A 24,676-nucleotide genomic window follows, 5' to 3' on the forward strand; every position below is an offset into this window, starting at 1 on the left:
CATAAAACAGTTACTACAAAAAAGGACGTTCACATACACTGGATAACAGATGAACTAAAAAATATGATAAAGCCAAATGAGAAGCTCTACTATAAGCATCCATACAATTTAAATTTTGAATACGACTATAAAAATTTCGTTAAACATCTAAAGGAAAAAATAAAACAGGCAAAAGAACATTCTCTGCTATCGAAATTTCTTTCTTGTTGTAATGATAAAAGTAAAGAATGGAGGTTGGTCAATATGATAATAGGAAACAGAAAACTTGAGAATTTCCAGAGGGAAATGACATCACTGATATACTTAACAAAATGAACAACCACTTTACCAACTATGGCAGTTGTGTTTTCGACCCTGCAGAAAGGGCAAAATATGTCAGTCACCTTCTGTGGATTAAGAATTCTATGTATCTGCATGCAGTAAACGAAGATGAAGTGAAGAGTGTAGTAATCGGATTAAAAAAAGGGGAAAAAGTGAGATGTGACAACATAAATGTTAAAAAGTTAAACATTATCATTAGGCATAAATAAAATTCTTTACAAATATCATTAATAAATCCTTTGAACATGGTAAATTTATAGAACACCTAAAGACTGCTTCAGTTGTACCGTTATTTAAAGGAGGAAATAGAAATGAAATCAAAAATTACAGACCAATATCTATACTATCCACAAACTCAAAGGTTATTGAAATTCTGGTAAAAAAAAACACTTAAATAGCTATTTAAATACAACATCCTTTTACGCTACTAATTAATATGGGTTCAGATCTGGAAGCAATACTGAGAAAGCGCTACTCGAGTTTCATAAAAAGGTCTATAGTGGAATAAATGAAGGAATGCACATGGCAGCTGTTTTTCTTGATATATCTAAAGTGTTCGACTGTGTTCATCATGATCTATTGCTATTAAAAATGTTCAAATACAGCATCAGGGGAATTACTAATGACTGGTTCAGATCCTATCTGAATAATAGAAAACAATATACCAGCTATGATATATTTAAAAGCACAACAAACATAATAAAATATGGAGTCCCACTAGGGTCGGTACTAGGACCCATCCTATTCATAATATATGTTAATGATCTATGTAAATACAAACTTTTTGGCAAAATGATATCCTTTGTTGATGATACGGCTTTAGTATACACCGAAACAACCCTTGAAAATCTAAAAAATCAGATAAAAAATCTAAAAAATCGGATGTAAATACAAACTTTTTGGCAAAATGATATCCTTTGCTGATGATACGGCTTTAGTATACATATTGAGAAACAACCCTTAAAAATCTAAAAAATCGGATTAATAGCGATATGTTAAAACTAAGTATATGGTTTAGTAACAACGGATTTAACATTAATACCGACAAAATGAGATATGTGTACTTTACATTAACAGACAAATTAGATCACAGTATAACTATAAAATGACATGAAAGGAAATGTAGTGATACTCTAAATTGTAAATGTAGCTTAATCAAAAAACCAAAAACCGTCAAGTATTTGGGCCTCCATATCGATAGCAATTTGAAGTGGAACTCCCACACCACTTTCTTAACAAATAAGTTTAGGTTCATAATTAACAGAATATATTATGTTAAAAAATTTGTAAGTGCAGCATTCTTAAGATGTTTATACTATTCCTGGGTAAATTCTTCACTGCAATATAGCATTCCCTGTTGGGGAGGAGACTATTATAACAATCTGCTTCCATTAATAAGAATGCAAAACAGAATAATTAGAGCCATAACTACTACCGACTTTGCACATTCAACCAATGATCTGTATATCGTTCATAATATTCTACCATTTCAGAAACTATATCTCTATGGTTGTCTGTTATATGTAAAAAGAAACATTGAAAGTTTCTTGGTATATAATGTAGACTATGGATTGTGCTGCGGTCAAAACACGCTGGAAGTACCTAAGGCTAACAAAGAAATTTTTCATAAATCTTTCGAGTACATTGCGACGAGCAGCTATAATAAACTTCCGAATGAAATTAAATCTATAACCTCAGAATATGTATTCAGAAAAAGATTGAGAAACTACCTTATGGGATTAAAGAATGTTCACAATTATTTTAAAACGTGTAGTATAAGAGATCATTATAACTCATATATCATAACCAATTAAGGTATTGATTTACAAATTGGTTCATTCAATTAGGAATTAAAATATCAACATGTACATTATTATAACTGGTAAGGGAGCCCTCTTAGATGCAGTCCTCGGACTCTCAGTGTCTGTTTTAAGCTAATTACTTTTCTAGTAACCAGTATGGCTACGGCCCTTGGTTACACATATTTGCATTAACTAACTTATATTACTCTAAACTAATTACTTATCATAACTTTGAAACCATTCGAAATATATTATATTATACTTGCATATATGAGAAAACTTTTTATTAATCATAATAAAATAATAGCCATAATAAGTGTTAGTACCAACAGAATATGATATTAATACTTGAATTTTATTTTGTAACATTGTACTGTGCATTGAATTGTATTGTGAAATATTGTCATAATTATACAAGTTGAATAGTATAATATGTATAATTTGTATACGTGATGTGAATAATAATAAACATTAATCATTATTATACATATAAATTCCACCTAAAATACTTGAAATTGGCATCACATATCTTGCTGAATGCATAAAAATATGCCTACCTGTCCAAAGCAGAAGGGATATGTTACAAAGTCAAGCAAGTTCCTACCAAATGTGTAGCATGCAAAACACAGCCTGGCATGGATGTGTTAAAAGACCTAAATCACAATGTTCATTCAGCAGATTCTAAGGAGGATCAAAGAACCTATATCATCACAGGAAGGTGGCTCGATCCACCCACAATACTAATGTATTATATGTTTATAGTTTTCATAGGTGGAATTAACATAAAAAAAATAAAACTTGTAATTCATGGATAATAACATTTGATACCTGATCTAAAGATAGGAAATTTGAACCTCGATAAAGGAAGGGGAGATCTGGATCTAAGGGTTACATTTAGACCAGTATTCCTGCCCTTCACATCCATGATCAACCAACCAATCTTATAAAGCATTCCCCACCATTAAGTCTTTAGATATTTTCCAATTAACACTTATCAATTACACTATGGACGTAATAATTTCTTCAGCCACATTTCAATTTCTCAGTTGTCGAACTTACTATAATTATTATTATTACGTGGCACCTCCAGGAAGTCCAAGGACTCATCATGGGAGGGCACACTACTCTACTTCGCTAAATACATCTCATCCTCTACACTACAACTTAATTATCCAACTATGACACTACTACTACCATCAGTGGCATCTATTGCCCATCATCACCACCACCAACAGTATTTTTTATTTATTTATTTTTTTTTTAATAGGAGTGATGTTAACTAGCTCCACCTTTGCAACGAGTTGCCCAGTATTGTACCATCTTACCCCAGTCCTGAAGATACTTTCAGGCGCAAACTGTGTTTACTCACACTTGGATAAAGGATTAAACTAAATTTATTAACAGTATTTTTTGTCTGTAAATTGGGTGTGTCCTGAAGGCTCTTACTCACTATAAACTATTAAAACATCCCAACCAAAGCTAGGTGCAATTCCATTCAATAACACAAACTATCCACTACAAATCTATTCCTGTCATCACTAGTTTGTTATATCAAGAACTGACTGTTAAAATGTTACCTTTGTTAAATGTAAAATCATAATTCCAGGAACTTTTCCAATGGGATCTTCTTCAAAGTAATCAGATTTTTCTCCGGTTTCTTTATACTGATGCTCCTCCACAATGCTTGGCTTATATCCAAACCAGTATGATTTCTAGACATGATACACACTATATTAATACACATAACTGAAGTTCATACGTGAATCCACACAACTAATTACATCAAAAATTAAAGATTTATGAGCTAACAGCACATATCACAAAAGGATAATAAAGAAGAAAAAGAAAAATACCAGTAAATTGTGTGTTATAAAAGCAGATATTTTATTAAAATTCGACTAATACTTTAATTTTCAGTTTCATTTAAAACAGTTGCAAATATAAATAAATATCAAAATTTGTATCTGTTAATGAGTTTCAAACACCACACTAATAAGAGATTATGAAATGTCAAGAGTTATTTGTTTAATTAGAGTTATTTTGTTTTTATAACAAGACACTAGGGTTTGAAGACAGTTCTGTGGATGTTAAGAGCTGGCCGAAAAATATCAGTATGAAGATAGAAGAGAAATTTTAAAATCAATGAAAAACAGACAATACCACTCTTAATATTGTTCGGATATAGAAAAAGGTGATCAGCATGCCCATGAGCAGTATAAGGCACAGACAAGAACAGTGACCTATATCATAAGAAAGGCCAAAGCTAATTATGAGAAAGAGCTAGCTGACAAGGAGGCCAAAAGAAACTCTAAGGAGTTCTTTTGCTATGTGGCAAGTAAAAGGAGGAATAACTATGGAAGGATAACTTTATAAAGTGCTAATGGTGGGGAGATAATAGAATAAAAAAAAAATGTTGAGTTACTGAGGAAGCATTTTTCAGAGGTGTATACCATTTAAGTGTTGACATTTCAGTGCCAAATGTGACATTGATTGATAAAAGAATAGAGAGTGAAGAGATGGGAGGTGCTTAAAATATTTCAAAACCTCAATACAAACACAGCCATGGGATTAGAGGGCATATCAGCCTGTGTATTATGAGAACGTGCAAGAGAATTATCAGCTCCTCTGACCAAGCTGTTTAATTTAAGCCTCAGTACTTGGAAAGTGCCAATGGAGTGGAAGGAGAGCAAAACAGTCCTGTTGCATAAAAGAGGCTCCAAGACAAAGTGGCAAACTATAGGCCAATCAGCATCTCAGGAGTAGTGATTAAAGTATTGGAGAAATTGGTAAGAGAAAGAATCAGGACTGGGTGGAGTCTTGACAAGTAACAGACTGATTTGGAGGAAAATTGTAGATAGGAAGTTAGTAATGATTTAAATTTTTCATGTAATACTATCATATCCTGTACACCCCTTGAGGGTACATGTCAGGAATTTGATGATGATGATGATGGTTTTGTGAAGGGAAAGTCTTTTGCCTTAGTAATCTGCCTACTTTTAATAATCAAGTGACAATGGCATTGGCTTCATTCAGCTGTGGAAAAAATAGTGCAAAGAAGAGTTACAAAGTTTATATCTGGATTATGGGATTTAGATTATGAGGGGTGATATGACAGTGGTTTATAAACTTCTGAATGGGTGTTATAGGATATTGTCTGATGAATTTTTCATTAAATGGAAGGTGGGGAGAGAACGTGGGGAGGCATCCATGGTAGTTAGGTTTGTTCACAGTTAAGAAAGAGGTAAGAGGTAGATTTTTCTCTCACAGAGCAGTGAGCAAATGGAATAGTTTACCTTTAGGGGTAGTAAGTGCATCAAGTGTGAATGAATTTAAGAGAAGGTATGACAGCTGGTTTGGGTGATTTATAGCCTCTCTCAAATGAGTCATTGACTCCCTTGAGGTCTTGGATAATAATAATTCTTGCTCTCTGCCTCATCTCACTGTCATACCTGGACAACACACTGATTACCTTTCTTATCACGCAATTATCTTTTATCCTTCTCAACAACCTCCTGACATCTAAACTTATATTCTCCTTGTTCCCAGTCCAGTCATTTGTCCCTATACCATTATCAACTTCTCTGCTTGCTTACTCCCTATATCCAAGACTTCAATCACTCTATTAATTTTACCTCCCAGAAAACAAACTTTGTGCATGTTCTCGTTTACCACACCTCTAATAATTAAAATGCCATACAATGCTACTCAGAGGTCTTTCATAACCTTTTCATGAAAACAAATCTACAATTTTGTTTCATCTTCTTCATTATTCCATGTTTCAAATTCTCTTCATTTCGGTCTACATTCACTTCATCTTTCCTATATCTTCACTAACTCAGCTTTCAAATCTTGAATCCTTTTTTCACTATCATTCACGCTTGCTATTTTATCACCAGTCGCACACACTTGTTCACTGTCAACCCTGCTTGCCACTTTATCGTTAATTGCAGTCTGTTTTTCAATGTCATTTTTGTCTACTTTATTGTCAATCAAACTTTTTTCCTCACTATCACTTCCACGTTTCCTACTCATATTTAAGCAAGCCTCATGGTCCATCAGAATATTGCATTTTCTACCTACCCACACTCGCTCTTTTTCCTTATTCATCCTCTCTACCTAAATATCTGCAATATGTTCCTATGCATACATACTACATTTATGGCACCATACCATTTTTGAGAAATCCACACTGTTTACTTAAAAATGGCATGGTGCCATAAATGTAGTGCTAACTTATGTTAGCACACCAGTACAACATGCTGGTGAAAGACCTATGCAATGATCTGCCTTTCAATGCCATGTTGTATCAGTGTCTAACATAAGTAATGAATTTATGATAATACTGCCTAAAAAATTAATCCAAACACCATGTTCCACACGCAAATATCTCACAGTAATACTTAATCTACAATTTAAACTATATCAGAAAATATAAATATAAAGTTTACTTATCTTGATGGAGCCCACACGACAACTGTTGTCTAACTCGCACCATCTAGCCCTTTTACTCTCCTATATATCACGTCTACTAACTGGGGATCTTCAGTTGTTTGCTGATTATGCAAAGTTGGGAAGAATTATGAGTATACCTTTGATATTAATTCCATTCAGAAAGATCTGAATAGACTTTTGACTTAGCCAAAGGAGTGGGGTTCCAGTTTTAATAAGTGCCAGGCTTTCATCTCTGCATTTTGGAGTGCAGAGATGAAAGGCTGTGTACTATATTGATGGTGCTGTATTGCAGAAAATGGATAAGATTCGAGAGTTTTTGGAAATGCAATATTCATTTCCACATGATGCTTTCCTCACCGTCCACTATCGCACTATCATTCGTTAATTTCTGACACACTGCTAACGTAACTGCTTAAATCAATGCTAATATCAATGATGCCAAACTCTCCCCATTTCCTACATTTTATGCACCCATGCATTCCCCTGCCTCTTACCTGCCACAATTGTAACTGCAAGAATGCAAACATGCTGAAAGCATTGTACATCATAAAATCTTGTAGTATGTGGTGTAAAACCTAGTTCTTGAATAGTGGCAGGTTGAGCAACAACATATCATCAAACAGACTTATGTCAGCCTCCATTATTTAAGCATACTACAAAGACACTGACAAAATATACTAAAAATCTACTCTAAACAACAAAACCTCAAATGTGGCTGTGATCACAAAAGCGTGATCATACTTTTGAGGTGATTATTACCCTATGGCAGATCCTAAGAATTAAGAGCTCATCTTTTAGCTATGGTATTAGCATCATCAATTAGTTGCTATGAGAATAAATGATTTTAGAAAATCTATAGTAGTCTATTTCTCTATTTAAATCTTCAGAAGTTCAAGTAAATTTATGTGCATTTTTAAATTGTGGGTGTGCAACAATTTTTTTATGGAATACAGGTGTTAGTTGATTTTTGATATGTACTAGTCGCAATGTGGTTTCCTAATCTAATAATGCTAGGTTGAGAAATTTACTAGTTATTTTGCTCATGCTCTATAGTGAAACAGAACTTACTGCTCAAATTGTTGCATGAAGTTAGTAAAGTTGATACACTGTTTTTTCCCTTATACACAGGAAAATGTCAAAGTATCAGCCATAAAATGATGTGCTGGGGGGGGGGATAACTGACTCCAAATTAGACAAAAAGAACTCAGCAAGTTGACTTATATTCTGCCCTATACTTTTGTCTTTCATGTTTCTGAGGATGACTATGATTCAAAACAGCTCAACTCATTAAAGGTTCATTCATATTTGTTTACATTGTCCTGTCAAGTGTCATCTCTATCCAGGAGATAGACCATTATGGATCTCTCTCTACATGAGATCCATAATGTGCAGTAGAAAGATAAGATGAGGACATCACAGCTAGTATCCTATGTCTGCAGATATGTATATTCATGGACTGGTTTGCCTGTTTAGAGGGACGAAAAACCTGAGTTTCTGGAGCAAAAAAAAACATTTACCTACATATGAGAGTGGCTGACTCATCTATGACTGAAAAGTGCTGATAAAGGTTCTTCATGCCAAGATTCAAACCCAGGTCTTTTCAACTAAAGGGCTCCCTGAGTTATGGAAGCTTGTGTTTACATAGGTGTATTATGGCTAACTAAACAATATGGGTCATCCAACTTAGCTCTTGATTTAGTTCTTAGAAAAAAGATTCCAGTCTTTCTTCCTTAAATGTATGTTTAAGGAAGATGTACAAATATATGGACTGCCCAAAAATTCATAAACCTAATTACCCCTCTGTCCCATAGCAGATGCTACTGGCTCCCCTTCCTTTAAATTAGCCAAACAGCTAAATCTTTAATTCCACTTACTCACATTTCATCTTATATAAAAAATTCAAATCTTTAATCCAAAATTTAATTTTAAAAAATAATGATATCACAATGAGTTTTGATGTCAGCTCATTATTTACAAATATTCCCCTTTCTGACACTTTAAATTTAGCGAAATATGTCCCCCCCCCCAACATTACTGATCTCTTTAATTTTGCCATCCATACTGGTTACTTCTCTTGGAAGAACACCTTATTTAAACAGACAGAAGGTACTTCCATGGGTTCTCTCTCTCTCTCCCCCCTCCTCTGGCCAATTTCTATATGGAGCATTTATTATTATTATTATTATTATTTGACTCCTCCAGGGAGTCTGAAGACTCATCGAGGGAGAGTGTGCCAACAGCATCGAACGATTAATCCCTTCCAACTACTAACCGCACTCAAACTTGCTTAACTTTTTGCATGAGCCATTAGTAGCAGGAGGCTCTACCAATCTTTGCTGGCATGGTCTTCATACTGCCATTCTTAAACCTTCTATTTGGCTAAGATATATTTGGCTCAGACACAGACTTTTTTCTCCTCCACCTCAACAGCCAGCACCCCAGAATTTGGTTCACTATATAAAAAAAAAAAAAAAACCTGCCTTTTTTTTATACTCCGATTACACATCTGCCCAATGGCACCTTTCATTTTCAGTTTACAGAAAACCCACCCATAGGTACATACATAGATAAACTTTCCCATCATCCCCTTCTCAAGCATATGGTGTTCAGCTGTAAGGAAAACCCAAGTTTTCCTTACAGCTGAACTTGCTTTTATTCACAAAAATTCCAGTCCAATCGTTGCAATTCCAAAAAGATCTATAAATTATCCCCATCCTTCAAATCTCTCGGCATCCTTTTAAACATATAGACTATATGTAATACCATTACTATTCCCTATCTGGTGCACTTCAGAAAAAAATAGCCAGAAGTTTAAAGCTGGCTTCCCTTCTCCACTCTGCTAAGGATCCACTTCCCTCTCTGTTCCAGGTATTTACAAGGTTCCCTGTTCTTGCAACTTATATTATGGTCAAACAGGGTGATCTGTTACATCTGCCGAGAACACAAAAAATGCATCTGCTGCCACATCAGTCAGGTCTAGCTGACCAAGTCTTATATACCTTGCACAGGATATCAGATGGAGTAAAACTATTTTGCTTCATCACAGCAAATACAAACTTAAAAGATTATTTTTTGAATCATCAGAATATTTAAAAAACAGTCTAATTTTAATAAATATGGTCGTGTTAACTTCCTAAGATTTGTAGAAAGTATTTTTACCTTGGGTATAAATATGTTAAAGATACCAAGCAATTTTAAACCTGGTTTTACTCCATTTCCCAAGTAAGCAAACAGACTAAAAGTCAAGTTTGCACCTGCAATTGATGCAAGTCTAACTGATCCCACAGGTAGTACAGGACCAGGGCAACTCGTGGCAAAGGTGGAACAAGCTCCGATCACTAATCTTAATATTTACCCTTAATGCCAAAACACATCTCCAAGAAGGGGATGTATGATGTTTTGTATTAAAGGCAAGGGGCCACTACCCAGACCGGTTTCGACCTTTATTGAGGTCTCGTCAGTGGGAGCTAGGCTTAGAAATACCAAGATTTAGTAATACAGAGCTTGAAAGTATTTTGCCAAAACAAGTTACCATAAGGTGTTTTAACCTTATTAAATAATAATCTCTGGAGGAGATGTAAATGTAGAAAGTATTTTTACCTTGGGTATAAATATGTTAAAGATACCAAGCAATTTTAAACCTGGTTTTACTCCATTTCCCAAGTACTTGGGAAATGGAGTAAAATCTTGGTATTTCTAAGCCTAGCTCCCACTGACGAGACCTCAATAAAGGTCGAAACCGGTCTGGGTAGTGGCCCCTTGCCTTTAATACAAAACATCATACATCCCCTTCTTGGAGATGTGTTTTGGCATTAAGGGTAAATATTAAGATTAGTGATCGGAGCTTGTTCCACCTTTGCCACGAGTTGCCCTGGTCCTGCACTACCTGTGGGATCAGTTAGACTTGCATCAATTGCAGGCGCAAACTTGACTTTTAGTCTGTTTGCTTACTTGGGAAATGGAGTAAAACCAGGTTTAAAATTGCTTGGTATCTTTAACATTCCTAAGATTTGGGCAACTTTAATTCTTAGGCCTCCATGCAACAGCTAAGGCTAGCCAACATTGCCCGTAGATGGTTCCCTTCATAGAACTTTAGGCTTTAGTCTTATTTCTTCCACTTATTTTTTTTGTATTTGTTCTTGTGTGTGTTATTACAATTTTAATATTGTATTCCTGATGATATCTCTGTGATAGAGATAATATATTGGAACAATTAAATCTACTGTTTAGTTAAATCTACTGTTTTAAATGTTAGTATGAATCTCTCTTCCTTCTTCACCAACAGTATGATCATGTACATTATTTAACTTATCACCTCATCTTCTTCTCGTAAGATATTCCTCTTAAGGTCTATCATTTAATAATTTAAAGATGCTTTATATACTCATATTTTATGCTTGGATTTATATTTCTCAAATGGTTTTACTTCTCAGTTAGATGACATCAAAATTTTGATGTTATATTGCTCAAGTTAATTTTAATCTTAACTATGTTCACATGGTAGAATGAATAGAAAAATTTAATATACCTAAATTTTGAAATTTGAAAGTAGGTCTCCCATACCATTTCCTAATTTTTAACATGAATAAGATGCTTTTATCTGGCCAATTTATTTTAAAACTAAATTTTACACCTTAATAATTTTACACCTCAATCTTTGCTACATGGCTCCTGAACTTTAACTTGCTATCTACTAACTGCTGTCTAATAATTATATTATTGTTGTTCAAGACCTCCACATAGAGTAACAGGACTCACCGTGGAAAGCACATGTTAAATATGAGCTTGTGTAGCTTAATGGAAGTGGCATGTGCTGTTCATGGAACTAGATTGCGCAAAGAAAGAGCATCATAAGTTCTATTCTAGTCGCAGACCAGAGGAATTTTATTAAGCTTTTTTAATTGCTAGCCTGGTTGGCTGAGTGGTTAGCCAACCAGGCTGGCAACCTGCCAACCTGCTCTCCAACCAAAAGGCTGAGGGCTCAAATCCCACCATGGGCATGGGTGTTTGTGATTGTCTGTGAAAATACTAGTGGTGCTGTTGGGCAGTAGATGGCATTGGTGTAGTTGTGGTTCATTAAAGTTGGTGGATTGAGTGGTGAAGACAGAGTTGTAGAGTAGGTGCCCTCCCTTGATGAGTCTTTGGACTCCCTGGAGGTGTCACATAATAATAATACATAAATTGTAGCCAGAAAGTAGATTAAATATGGTGTTCTATAAAACCAATAGCTTGCTGTATATCCTTATGTACATTATTATTATTAAGAGACCTCCAGGGAGTCAGGGACTCATCAAGGGAGGCCACATACTACACGCACCAGCTATCATACTTACTCTTGAATTCATTCATACTGCTTTCACATGACACATCCAATGGCAATCCATTCCATTAAGAGAAAAATCTAGCCTTCACTAGTTCTTAGCAGAATTCATTCTCAACTTACAAGGATGCCCTCTTGTCCTTTCCCCACCCTCCATAAAATTAAAAATTCCATCAATTGAAATCCTGTATGACCCATTCAGAAGTTTGTACTACTTCTTAATCATATCATCCCTCTTTCTCCAGTTTGCTAGTATCTGCAGTCTACAAATTCTGAATCTGCCTTCATAATCAGTATTCCGCAATTCTGATATCATTTTTAACACTCGCCTTTGCACTCTCTCTCCACTGTATCAGAATCACAATGGAAACCAGAAGACCAGATCTGTGCACAATATTCCAAGCGAGGTCTTATCAATTTCTTGTAAAGAGGCAAAATGCCATCCTTATCTTTACATGTGAATGTTCATTTCATTGCAATTATCTTTTTGAGTTGTATTTGCAATCTTTGCTATATGGCTCCTGAACTTTAACTTGCTATCTACTAACTGCTGTCTAATAATTATATTATTATTGCTGTTGTTCATGAGCTTCACATAGAGTAACAAGACTCACTGTGGGAAGTCCATGTTAGACAACACAAAGTCTATCATAATGCTTTAAACATGTTCACTTTGTGCTCTCATCCCCCTGTCAAGCATTGCATTCCATATTCATGCATTGCATTCCATATTCATGCATTCAAGTCTATATTCATACCCTTCCCCCCCCCCACACACACACTATATGTCACACATAGAACTCAAGTAGTACAACCATCATAGCATATGATTCAGTCTAATTTCTGTCAAGTAATTATTTCAAATTGATTGACACAAGATGTTAATCCAAGCAACTGTTTCCACTCCAGAACTGAAGCAGCATTAAGACAGTCATGTCCAACAGTGAATCCTTGAATCCACTACCTGTCAAAAGAACTGAGAGAGATTCTTTTTAAGCTAAGTTGAAGACTTCAACCGTATTATTATTATTACTTCACACGACTCCAGGGAGTCTTTAGACTCATCGAGGGAGGCCCTAAACATCATGTCCACATAACTATAAGATATTCTTACCACAACAGACTCTGGCAGCTTATTCCACTCATTTACCACTCTAAAAGTAAAGAACCCAGCTCTAACACCCCTGCTAACCACACTCCTGCCCAGCTTCCACAGGTGTCCCCTAGTTCTCCCACCACCAGTCCTGATCTCAAAAATATCCTCTGAATTAATCCTATAGAATCCCTTTAGCAATTTGAATGTTTCAATCATATCTCTCCTTTTCTGCCTATCAACTAGTTTCTGCAACCCACAAATCTTCAACCTGTTTTCATAAGGTTCATTCAATAGACCTGCTATCATCTTAGTCACTCGCCTCTGGATTCCTCTCCACCAAGAAGGAACCGAGGTGACCAAATCTGTGCACAGTAGTTGAGAGGTCTTATCAAGGCTCGGTACAGATGTACAATACCTTGCTTGTCTCTGCTCGTCAAGGTATTTTTCAACAACCAAGAGTGAGTTGAAGAGCTGAATTAGCTACTTTTGCAATGCGCCCCCTAAACTTCATCTCCCTATCCACCAACACTCCCAAGTCCCTGGCCTCATCAATCTCTTGGAGTACAGTTCCACCAATGTGGTATACTGCTGCTAATCTTTTCACCCCAAAATGCATAACCTTACATTTTGTCACATTAAATTGACATCCATTCTCCTTAGACCAGAACTCCAATCTAACCAAGTCATCCTGCAAGATTTTGACATCTTCTGCATTCACTATCACCCTACCCAACTTTGCATCATCAGCAAACAAATGAACTGTCCCACTGAGATCCTTCCCTATATCATTAATGAACAGATTAAATAGCAGTGGTCCAAGGACAGAACCCTGCGGCACACCACTAGTCACAGGCCATCTTTTGGAACTCCTGAATAAACTACTTTTTGATATCTCTCCATCAACCACCCACCTATCCATCTCATTAACCCTATATCCATTCCCATATGTTGTAGTTTACGGATTAGAATTCCATGTGGTATCCTGTCAAATGCCTTTGCCAGGTCCTGCAGTATCACTGTAAACCCATTACCCTTATCCAGTTCAGCCGTCACCTTGTTATAAAACTTGAGCAAGTTACTGAGGCATGATCTACCCTTCACAAAGCCATGCTGTCTCCTGTGCAATATCTAATTTTCATCAATCCATTCCTGTATTTTTCCCCTGATTACTTTCTCCAAGACCTTGACAACAACTCCTGATATGCTGATCGGTCGGTAATTTGCAACTGTAGTCTTGGATCCTCCTTTATGCAGTGAAACTATTTTCCCCTCTTTCCACACCTTCAGGACTAAACCAGACTCGAGACTCAGATTAAACAACATGGTCAAGGGCACTGATAATTCTTTAGCTGCTTCACGCAAGACCCATGCCGGTATACCATCCAATCCCACAGATGTATTCACATTATGGTTCTGTAATAGACTATTCACCTCCACTTCATTCATCACAATTCCCATATAAACTAATGGTTCCTTCATTTTTTCAATGTCACCACCTGGATGATATACTTTTGCAAAGTGCTCGCTCAGTAACTCCACTATATCGACTGATTCAGTGACCTCATTACCATCGTCATTCCTTAAAATCATTTTGCTGTATACAGTTTTTTTCTTGCTTGCAGCATATTGAAAGAATTGTTTGGGATTCTCTTTAGCTTGCATAGCTAGTTTCCTTTCATAATCCGCTTTTGCTTTTTTTTACTACACTCGTTACCCTTCTGGCCTGCACTTTATACCGTTCATGTGCCTGCAGGTCACCCTTTTCTTTAAATTCCCTCAACAGTTGTTTCTTTTTTGCAGCTCAAGCTTAATAGTGTTATTCATCCATTTAACCCCCACTTATTTTACTATTCGGACCCTAGGTATACAATCAGCCATAACCTTCTGTAAATGCTCCTTGACTACTTCCCATGGTCTATTGACGTCCAGCCCTTGTAGTTGTATATGCCATGGCACTGATCCAAGCAATCTCCTAAGCTTGTCATACTTGCCAGCACGGTAATTTCATATATACCCTGTCTTAATCAAAAATTCCACACCTTTAGCCACCTCCCAGGTCAAGTTATTATATTCAAATTCTGAGATGCTATTACCAGGTCAAGCACTCTCACACCACTAGTATTTTCAATTACATGCTGTCTCAGATAGTTATCCCTTAATAATTGAATAAAATCCATTTCCTTCCTCACATGTGTCCTCTCCTCCTTCCAATCATAGTTACATTCCAATTATTTGGAATGTTACTATGGTAACATTCCAAATATGTTACCATAGTTGAAATCCCCCATAATAATTACCCTCCTTCCACTCATTTCATCAATTTGTTTATGCATACTATCTCCACCATCTATTCCATCACCTGGTCTATAGCAGCACCCAACTGTATATTTTATTCTGCCAGTCTCAATCTCACACCAAATAGCCTCAAATGAGCTCCTTTCACTATCCTGCGATACAACTTCAATTCTCCTTGGCTGCAGTTCATCAGCTATCATCAATACCCCCCTCCCCATTTTATTCTCTCTGTCCCTCCTAAACACACTATAACCTACATTCTATCCCACTAACTATATCATCTTCTGTCAGCCATGTTTCACTAATGCCAATAACCTGTGGCCAGGAAGAGCCGATCAAGGCCAAAAATTCTTCCTTCTTGTTCCTAATACTCCTATTAGTATACATGAAATGCAGTGATCCCTTTTCCCACCCATATCTTGATGCGTTATTCTAAATGTCCCATTCCCATTTTTTGTCCTTAGTGCTGGCTCGGGTACATTATATACATTCTTACACTCAACTGTCTCACTGATGCTGCATATCCACCCCCCCCCCTCCTTGGTAGTTTTAGTTTCCCTGGTTCTGCACATCCATTTTCACTTCATTCAGCAACATTTTTTCCAGTCTCCGCACACCAAGTCCATTCAAATGCAGGCCATCCAACTTGTATAAATTCTTTCACCCATCAAACTCATTCCACACGTCCACGAATTCCACACCACACAATCTGCATAACCTGCTCATAATGTCATTTGCGATTACGGCCCTCCTTCTAAACTCCTCTTTGTCATATCAAGGCAACAGACTCGCCATTCTAACTTTGTCACTCTTTTCTTTCGCTACCTTTAACAATACTTTAAAATCCTCTCTCATAAAAAATTTATCTCCTTTCAATTGATTCGTACCCACCACAACTATTAATTCTTTCACCCTCTGTTTTTGCACTCTAATACTCTCACTTACATCCTTAAATTTCGCACCCGGTAAGTACGATTTAGTTAAACTCCCATCTATCACTCCTCTTAATAACGAGTCACCATACAACACTCTTTCCTTCATTTCAGAAACTCTCCCACTCTTACGCTGTTTATTTACATTAGCCGAATCACCCTGGAAAGGGTTTTGCAGGCACTCTAATTGCCGCTGTGCATTTTGTATCACTGCGCACAACCTAGCGATCTCACTTCCTACAAATACTTCCTCATTTTTTTTATCATTCAAACCATTTTCTCTCTCTGTATAGTTGCTTTCACTCTTTCTTTGATCACTGCTCTCATTGCCATCTTGTACATTGCAATTCCCTATCAAGCCACTATTTTCACTCACATTCTGGCTTTCTTCAACCATAACTGTATCACAACCTGACACATACTTCAACTCCTCACTTTGCTTACACTTTCTGCACATTTTCCCACCACTATCACTTTCAATCCAAACTCCAGCCTCATTTGGGAATGCATACATCCCACACACATCACATTGGACAAACTCTCTCAGATTATAGTTTTTGAACAATGGTGTCGTATTTTTGGACACCGTTATCTTACGTCACATTAAAATTGGCACCATATTCAAATCTATGAAACGTATCATTAAATACTAAATTAAATAACGGAATTCACACCAAAATCACACAAACACAACAAGCTACCAAAATGAGACTATATTACGTTATGATTTTAACCTATATTCTAATTTTCACTCAAAATTATACTTAGCTTTCGGGAGCTCTCTGAAAACACAACCGACCGTCTAGCCCTCTAGCAGGCTATCTATATATGTCCTCCCTAGAAGTTACAAAAGATGGTGGCAAGTAAAAGGGTAAGAAGTAAGTTTTTTTGTTTTTTTTTTACATGGAATGCATTGCCTGAAAGGATGGTAAACACACAAACTGTGGATGAGTTTAAGGAGTATTATGATAGACCATGGCCTGGTTGGCTGAGTGGTTAGCTTACCCGCTCTCCAGCCAAGAGGCTGCAGGTTTGAATCCTGCATAGGCATGGATGTTTGTGATTGTCCTCTCCCAATATGGACTGGGTCACCATGGGAGTAGTAGACCCAAAAACCTCCTGCAATGGGAGAGGCCTTCACCCTGCAGTGGGTAGAAATATAGGCTGTTCATTTTCATTCATTCATGATACTGTGTTGACCTCTGACGATGAGTTTTGTGACTCCATGGAGATTAGTAATATAATAATAATAATAGTAATAATAATCTCCTGATGAATCCTTTGAGTAAATATCCCATCAAAAAACACTGCTGATAATTAAAATTTAATAAACTACTTTGATGAACTTTTAGTTCAGCATAATCATGACAAATGATTATGCTAAACATAAACATAAATAAAGAATGTGTATATGAATTTTTTAAATATATAAATTTTTAAAAAAAAATTTACTATTACTTACAGTGAAAGGAAAATAGAAAGGCTTAGGTATGCCATACTGCCATGGCCACACTGCATCCACATACCAGATAATAATTGAAAAAATTATGCAAGACAAAATCATCATTCCTATTACCATACCAAGATTAATATCATTCATAAAAGGAGTATAACTGGAAATATTTTCCCACTGGGATCCAAGCTCTGAAAATTAAATTATTTGAAGCATTAGCAGTATAATGATTACAAAAAAAAAAAAAATGAAAGATGTGATGCTGAAATTTAATTTCAGATTTTTCTCAGTTATGGAACACTAGGAATTGTTAACAACAACAACAATGCAAATGTTTATGTTTAAAACCTAAAACTATTTTGATAGTTGTTTTATTAATGTAAAGGAATGTTAATTTTATTAATATCTGATAAACAATAATGGAACTGTATGCCCATTCTTATCCTTACTTATCCTTGTATGGTGCTGTAATGCAGGAAGTGGATGAGATTTGAGCTCTGAGGGTGACTGGTTGACAGTAGACTGAAGTTTATAAGGCATGTTGCAAGTGTTACAAAGACTGCTCACATAGTACTACCATGATAAGTAGCCTAATATATGGGGATAAGGAGGTAGTTGTGCCACTGTATAACCACACTTGGACTATTGTGCTCAGATTTGGTCACTTTTCATTTGTAATAATGAAAACCAGGTGACAATGGAGAGGGTCTAGAGATGAGTGACTAAGACATTATCAGGATTCTGGAATGTTGGCTATGGAGAGAGATTGAAGGAATGTGGATTGCAGAGTCTGGTGGATAGGAGGAAATGAGGTGATATGATGGAGATTATTATTATTATTACTATCCCAAGACCTCATGGAGTCAAAGACTCATCTGGGAGGTCCTTTTATCACACACAGCTCATCATACCATGTCTTAAACACACTCAAACTTCTTGCAGACACCACACTCTCAGGCAAGGCATTCCAATCATTTACAACTCTACATGAAAAAACCTCCCTCTCATCCCCCTACTCATACCCTCTTTATACAGTTTCCAGGGATAATCTCTGGTTCTCCCCTGATCTCTCACTATTTTCTGTAGAACTTCTCCAGAATTGATTCTATAACAACCGCTTACCAACTTGTAGGCCTCTATCATATCTTCCCTCTTCCTCCTGTCCACCAGACTCTGCAAATTACATCTTCTCAATCTTTCCTCATACTTGCATTCCAGAGGTCAGAAACTACCTTAGTCAGTCGCCTTTCCCTTTTCAACATCTCTTCATCCTTCTGAAAACCAGGTGACCAAATCTGGGCACAATAGTCCATGTGTGGCATAATCAAAGCCTTATACAACGGAACAAAAATTTCCCTACTTCTATACGTCAGTGTCCTCTGCATCATTCCCAGAAGCTTTTGTGTTGTCTTCACAATTTTGGCTATGTGTCCCCTAAATTTTAGATCCTTATCCACTATAACCCCCAGATCTCTTATTTCCTCCACCTCCAACAATATATCCTCACCAAGCATAAATTCTGCATCCCATCTTTGTTTTCCAAATTTTAAAACCTTACATTTTGCAACATTGAACTCACATTCCCATGCCGAATCACTCAATTTATTAAAGTCTTCTTGTAAGGCCACAACATCTTCACTACTCTTCATGGTTCGTCCCAACTTTGCAACATCTGCAAACAACTGAATATCTCCATCGAAATCTTCACCAATATCATTAATATACAAGTTAAACAGTAATAGCCCTAAAACAGACCCCTGAGGCACTCCACTAGTGACTTTCCTTTTCCTGGATATCGCTCCTATAAAGATGTTTAAGTTAATGAGGGGATTTTATTGGATTAATCCAGAGAGAATTATTAAAAGAGTAACAGGTAAGAGGAGACAAATCAGATGTCATCCCTGGAAGTTATGTAAGAGCGTGGCAAAAAAGGGCATGAAGAGTAGAATTTTTACATGGAGAATTGTAGGAGAATGTAATGCAGTACTGGAATATGTTGCTGATGCAGGAAGTGTTAAGGATTTTAAGATTCATAAATATGTTGTCATATGAATGAATCTACATGATGAGTCTGAAGTGTAATAATGATAATAATAATATGAATGTGAATATGTATGTGTAATAAAGTGCTCATTTCACCAATTCAAAACAGCAAGTCTCAAAGTAAACCTGTAAAAACTATAAATGACTCAAATATTCTCATGATTACTTCACAGAAATACTTGAATTTCATTTTATTTCTCAGTATATGTCAGGTTTTGAGTTTATACTGAAATTACTACTTGGAATTAGAAATAATGCTGAAATGTTTAGTTGTGAAATTAGTTGGTTTCTCTTAGTTTTAGATCTTGTTTTATTATTATCATCATATCTCTACTTCAACTCATTCACTGATATCGTTAATATACAAATTAAAGGGTAGAGACCTGACTATAGAGCCTTGAAGCACTCCACTTTTCACCCTCATTTGCTTAGGTTCGACTCCACCATATGCTACTATCTGGTGTCACTCTTCTCCCCTTTGCTTGCAGAGCATAACTCTTGCAGTATAATTTCTGCTGCAGATGGAGCATAATCAAGCGAGTATACTTCATCCAAGGTGTCAAAAGCTGACACTGAACAATGACTACAATCTCCTTTAAGTTAGGATATCTTACTATTGCTGCATAAGGACCTCCATGGATTCCAAAGACTCATGAGAGATTCACACTATCATACCACTTCCAGAACACAATCCCTAAAGCTCAAAAGAGAGACTAGCTCATATTACACTCATTTACCATACTTAATGTGTTATCTAGTTTTTGCACTCTTGCGAACCACGGTTACTCAATTTCAAAGAATGGCTCCTTAAGTCCTCCTCTGTAGCTGAGTAGGGAAAATGTCCTTTCAATCAATTCTATAAAAATCTTTTAATTGAAATATTTTTTATCACATCCCCTTTTTTCTTCCTATCAACTGACTTCTGCAACCTACAAAAACTTTAAATCTATCCTTATAGGAAGCATTCCTCAGACCACTCACATCTTGGTCACTTGCATCTGCATTCTCTCTGTCACTTCTTCATTCCCAAGAAACAAACCTGGGTAACCAAACTTGTACACAGTAATCCTGATGCGAGTGTATCAAAGCTTTAAAAGAGGAATGATAACTTCCTTATTTCTGGTAATGTGTTCAACACTTAAGTAAAGCTAAGAGTTATCATGGCAACTTTTTCAATATGCCATCTGAACTTCAACACCTTATCCACCTACACTCTCAAATACTTCAATTTTCTGAAGTACATTTTCTATCAACATAGTATACAACTTGTAATCTGTTTTTCCATTAAACCTGTTATCTTCTGACAATACTGCCAAGGCTATTTAAATCATCCTACAAACTTTCTACATTTGCCTTGATTAAGTATTACACTATGAAATTTTACAACAGCAGCAAGATAAATTATTATTATATAGATATCTCATTGGAGTCAGAGCACTCGTCACAGGGAGACCCACACTACTCATCATATACACAATATCTATCATACTTCACCTTAAAATCTGATTCTGGCAATCTATTCCAAGCAAAATGTGTAGTCTGCACACCCTTCCTAACCACACCTCTTACACAACTCCCAGTGGAGATAACCGGTTCGATCTCTATTCATCACATACTGGAAAATTTCCTTTCTTTCTTCAAGTTTATAGTTGGAAGTTTTTCCACTATCTGTAATCCAGAATATTTTAATAATAAGGTGTGTGACACCTTTTGGCAACTCATATATGAAAATATGACTTCTGCATTACTTCAACCTTAGTATCACCTATGGGTCTGGCTACTACTAATGAGACCTCAATAAAGGTCGAGACCAGTCTGTAGTGACCCTTCCCATAATGCATAGTATTATGCATGTCTACAAAGTTATGTGCTTTGCATTATGGAATACTAAGGCAAGTGATGTGAAGTCATCAGCTTCTATATATGAGTTGCCACAGTCCTGAAATTACTTCAGGTGCAAACTTTGCTTGCTTACACTTGAATAAAGGATTAAAACAAGTATATAATTTCTTGGTATCTTTAATTTATACTACAACCAAGTGGAAAAACTTCCAACAACTATCTCTAATCCAGAGTATTTTAATAATAAGATGTGGCATCTTTTGGCTACTTGTATATGAAAATATGACTTCTCCATTACTTCAACCTTAACATCATCTCTGGGTCTGGCTCCCACTGACAAGACCTCAATAAAGGTTAGAAAGAAACATGGATTTGACAGCAGTATGACATTCAAATGCTTTATAATATTGTAATGTGGAAATTTTATTGTTCAGTCAGACCATTTTTGTATTTAGAAAGAAGCATTCTAGGAGATGTCAAATTTATCTCTAGATGGTGTAGACCATCCACATTATGCAATATTCACCAGGGTGAGATAAAATTTTGTCTATTCTTGCTATTAAAGATGCTTTAAATAGTTCCAGTCTCTTAATTCAATGTAGTCTTATAGTCAATTGCAGGGATGACTGGAGAGCAATTCCAGGCAGAGAAGGCCAACTCAAGGCAGTTAACCGAGATGGGGCTAACCACCTGGGTATCAGTCATCTTTGCACTTTAGTTTCAAATGGCCTTTTAGTTGTTCATCTATATGAGATTGGTGAAAAAGGAAAACTGATAGCCTTTGGCTATATAATGATACAAAAGAGCTGAGGTCTTCTCTCTATCTCTCATGCTATCTATCTGTCTTTCTTTCTAATACTATCAGGCTCTCTTGCACCCCTAAACTAACTACTCTAGGCCTATGATGAGCAACCCTTTACTTTTTCACTTCAATAAAGGCTGAAACCAGCTTGGGTAGTGACCTTTCCCATAATGCATAGCACTATACATGTCTGCAAGGATATGGGCTTTGCATTATAGGATACTAAAGCAAGTGATCTGAAGTCATTAGCTTCTATATATGAGTTGTCCCAATCCTGAAAATACTTCAGGTTCAAACTTTGCTTGCTTACGCTTGGATAAAGGATTACACCAAATATATAATATCTTGGTATCTAATTTATACTACACCCAAGTGGAAAAACTTACAACAACTTAAATACAGACTGGGTATTGCCCTGTATAATATTCCCTTTACTCCATATAACTGCAGTGTTTTGAAAAGCTTTACACTGCACATCTTGTCATATACCTTTTCCAAATCAACAAACTTGAGTACAGATCCTTGTCATATTCCCATGATTTTTTAACTATTTGTCACAAAGTGAAAATCTGATCCTGACAACCTTTATTTGGCCAACTTGTTCTTCAAGTTTTTTTTGTCCACAATTTTTCTCAGTTGCTTTTTCAAGTATGCTTGTATAAATCTTACCTCGAACATTTAGTAGAGAAATACTGCTGTAATTCTCATATTCAGTTTTATTCCCTTTGGATACTACAGGGTACTATGATACCTCTGCTCCAATCATCTGGAATTCGACCTTCTGACCAGGCCCTCTGAATTATGCAATGTAACCACTGCAAGACTTATATACTCCATATTTGAACAATTCTGATCGAATATCATCTACTCCAGCTGCCTTTTCACATTTCAAGTTTTTGATTGCCTTTTCTACTTCAAGTACTGATATGTACTGCTCTTTTCATTCCTCTTGAAAATTTTCTAGTATGGTTCTGTCACTGCTTGGTTCATTTAACATTCTTTCAAAGTAATTACTTCAGACATATAGGATATCTTTCTCTTCAGTTTTCATATTACCTTTATCATCTTTGATTCCTTTTACAGTACTCATGCACTGTCTGACACATCGGCCATCGCAATGGCAAAATTGCATGGATTGAGGTTCGAAATGGTTCCACATCCACCGTATTCTCCAGACTTGGCTCCATGATACTACTACATGTTTCCAAACTTAAAAATTTGGCTCAGTGGGCAAAAATTTTCTTTGCTTTTAAATGACTATTTTGCACAATTTGACAAATCCTATGTTTTAGATGGGATGAAAAAATTGGAAACTCACTGGATCAAATGTGTAGATCTTGATGAAGACTATGTTGAGAAATAAAAGTGATTTTTTCAAAAAAAATGTGTTTAACTTCTTTTTTTACCAACCTTTTCAAACAACCCAAGTTGATATCTTAGATATCAACTTGGGCAGTTCCATGGAGGGAGGAATTGAAAGAGCAAGATATCATTAATACTTGGGAAATTATGAAGGCATATTTATTAGAAGCAATGGTTGGTTATATACATGAGTGAAGAAGAGGACACAATTTGGTGTAAAGTGGATAACAAACAATATCAAACAGGAACTGCAGGTTAAAAAGAGATTATGGAAGAGCTATAAGGAGATGGGTAGAGAACAGATGCATGAAGAATATAAGACTCAGCTAGGAGAGTGACTAGTATAGTAAACAAGGCAAAACTGGAATATGAGAAGAAATTAGCCCTGAGATCCAAAGAAAATCGTAAATAATTTTTTAGCTACGTGGCCAGGACGAGGAGAAATGATTGCGGAAGAATGACATTGTTGGATAAAAATGGGAATTGAGTGACTGATGCAAAGGACATAGTGGAGTTGTTCAATGAACACTTTATTGGGGTATTTCATCCTAGGTTTTAATACTACAGGGATATGGTAGGTTTGGGGTTTAAAAGTGTAAGAGGAGAGTGTGTTTCAAATAATGAGTACTCCATATGTCAATAAAGAATTGCAACTGGAGCGAATTTCGGCACGGTGTTTTGAGAGAAAGTGCTAAAGAACTGACAGCATCACTGACCTGGATTTTCAATGAAAGTCTTGCCAGGGGAAAGGTACCCAAGGAGTGGAAGAAGGGTAAGATATTGCCATTGCATAGGGGTGGTAGCAGACTAGAACTGTCAGATTATAGACCAGTTTGTGTTTCATCAGTAGTTGTCTTTTATAATAAAGTGACAAGGCTAGTTGATGAGGGATAGGCATATTCTGCCATTTTTCGGATTTTACAAAAGGCATTTGATAGGATAGCACATGATAAGCA

General features: G+C 36.1%; 1 protein-coding gene across 1 annotated transcript in view; it reads right to left on the minus strand.

Annotated features, from left to right (window-relative positions):
* Positions 1-3,688: 3,688 nt before the first annotated feature.
* LOC150101358 (phospholipid-transporting ATPase ABCA3-like) overlaps positions 3,689-24,676 on the minus strand; it is a 197,056-nt gene continuing 176,068 nt past the window's right edge. The window contains exons 7-8 of the mRNA XM_090400779.1: positions 17,681-17,862; positions 3,689-3,835 (exon numbers count right to left, since the gene is read on the minus strand). Coding sequence (XP_090256905.1) covers positions 3,689-3,835; positions 17,681-17,862 — 329 coding nt within the window. The remainder of the gene's footprint in view (positions 3,836-17,680; positions 17,863-24,676) is intronic.

This window comes from Typopeltis vanoorti, chromosome 11 (assembly GCF_054136105.1).
Source record: "Typopeltis vanoorti isolate ZY-2024b chromosome 11, IOZ_Tvanoo_1.0, whole genome shotgun sequence".
NCBI lineage: Eukaryota > Metazoa > Arthropoda > Arachnida > Uropygi > Thelyphonidae > Typopeltis > Typopeltis vanoorti.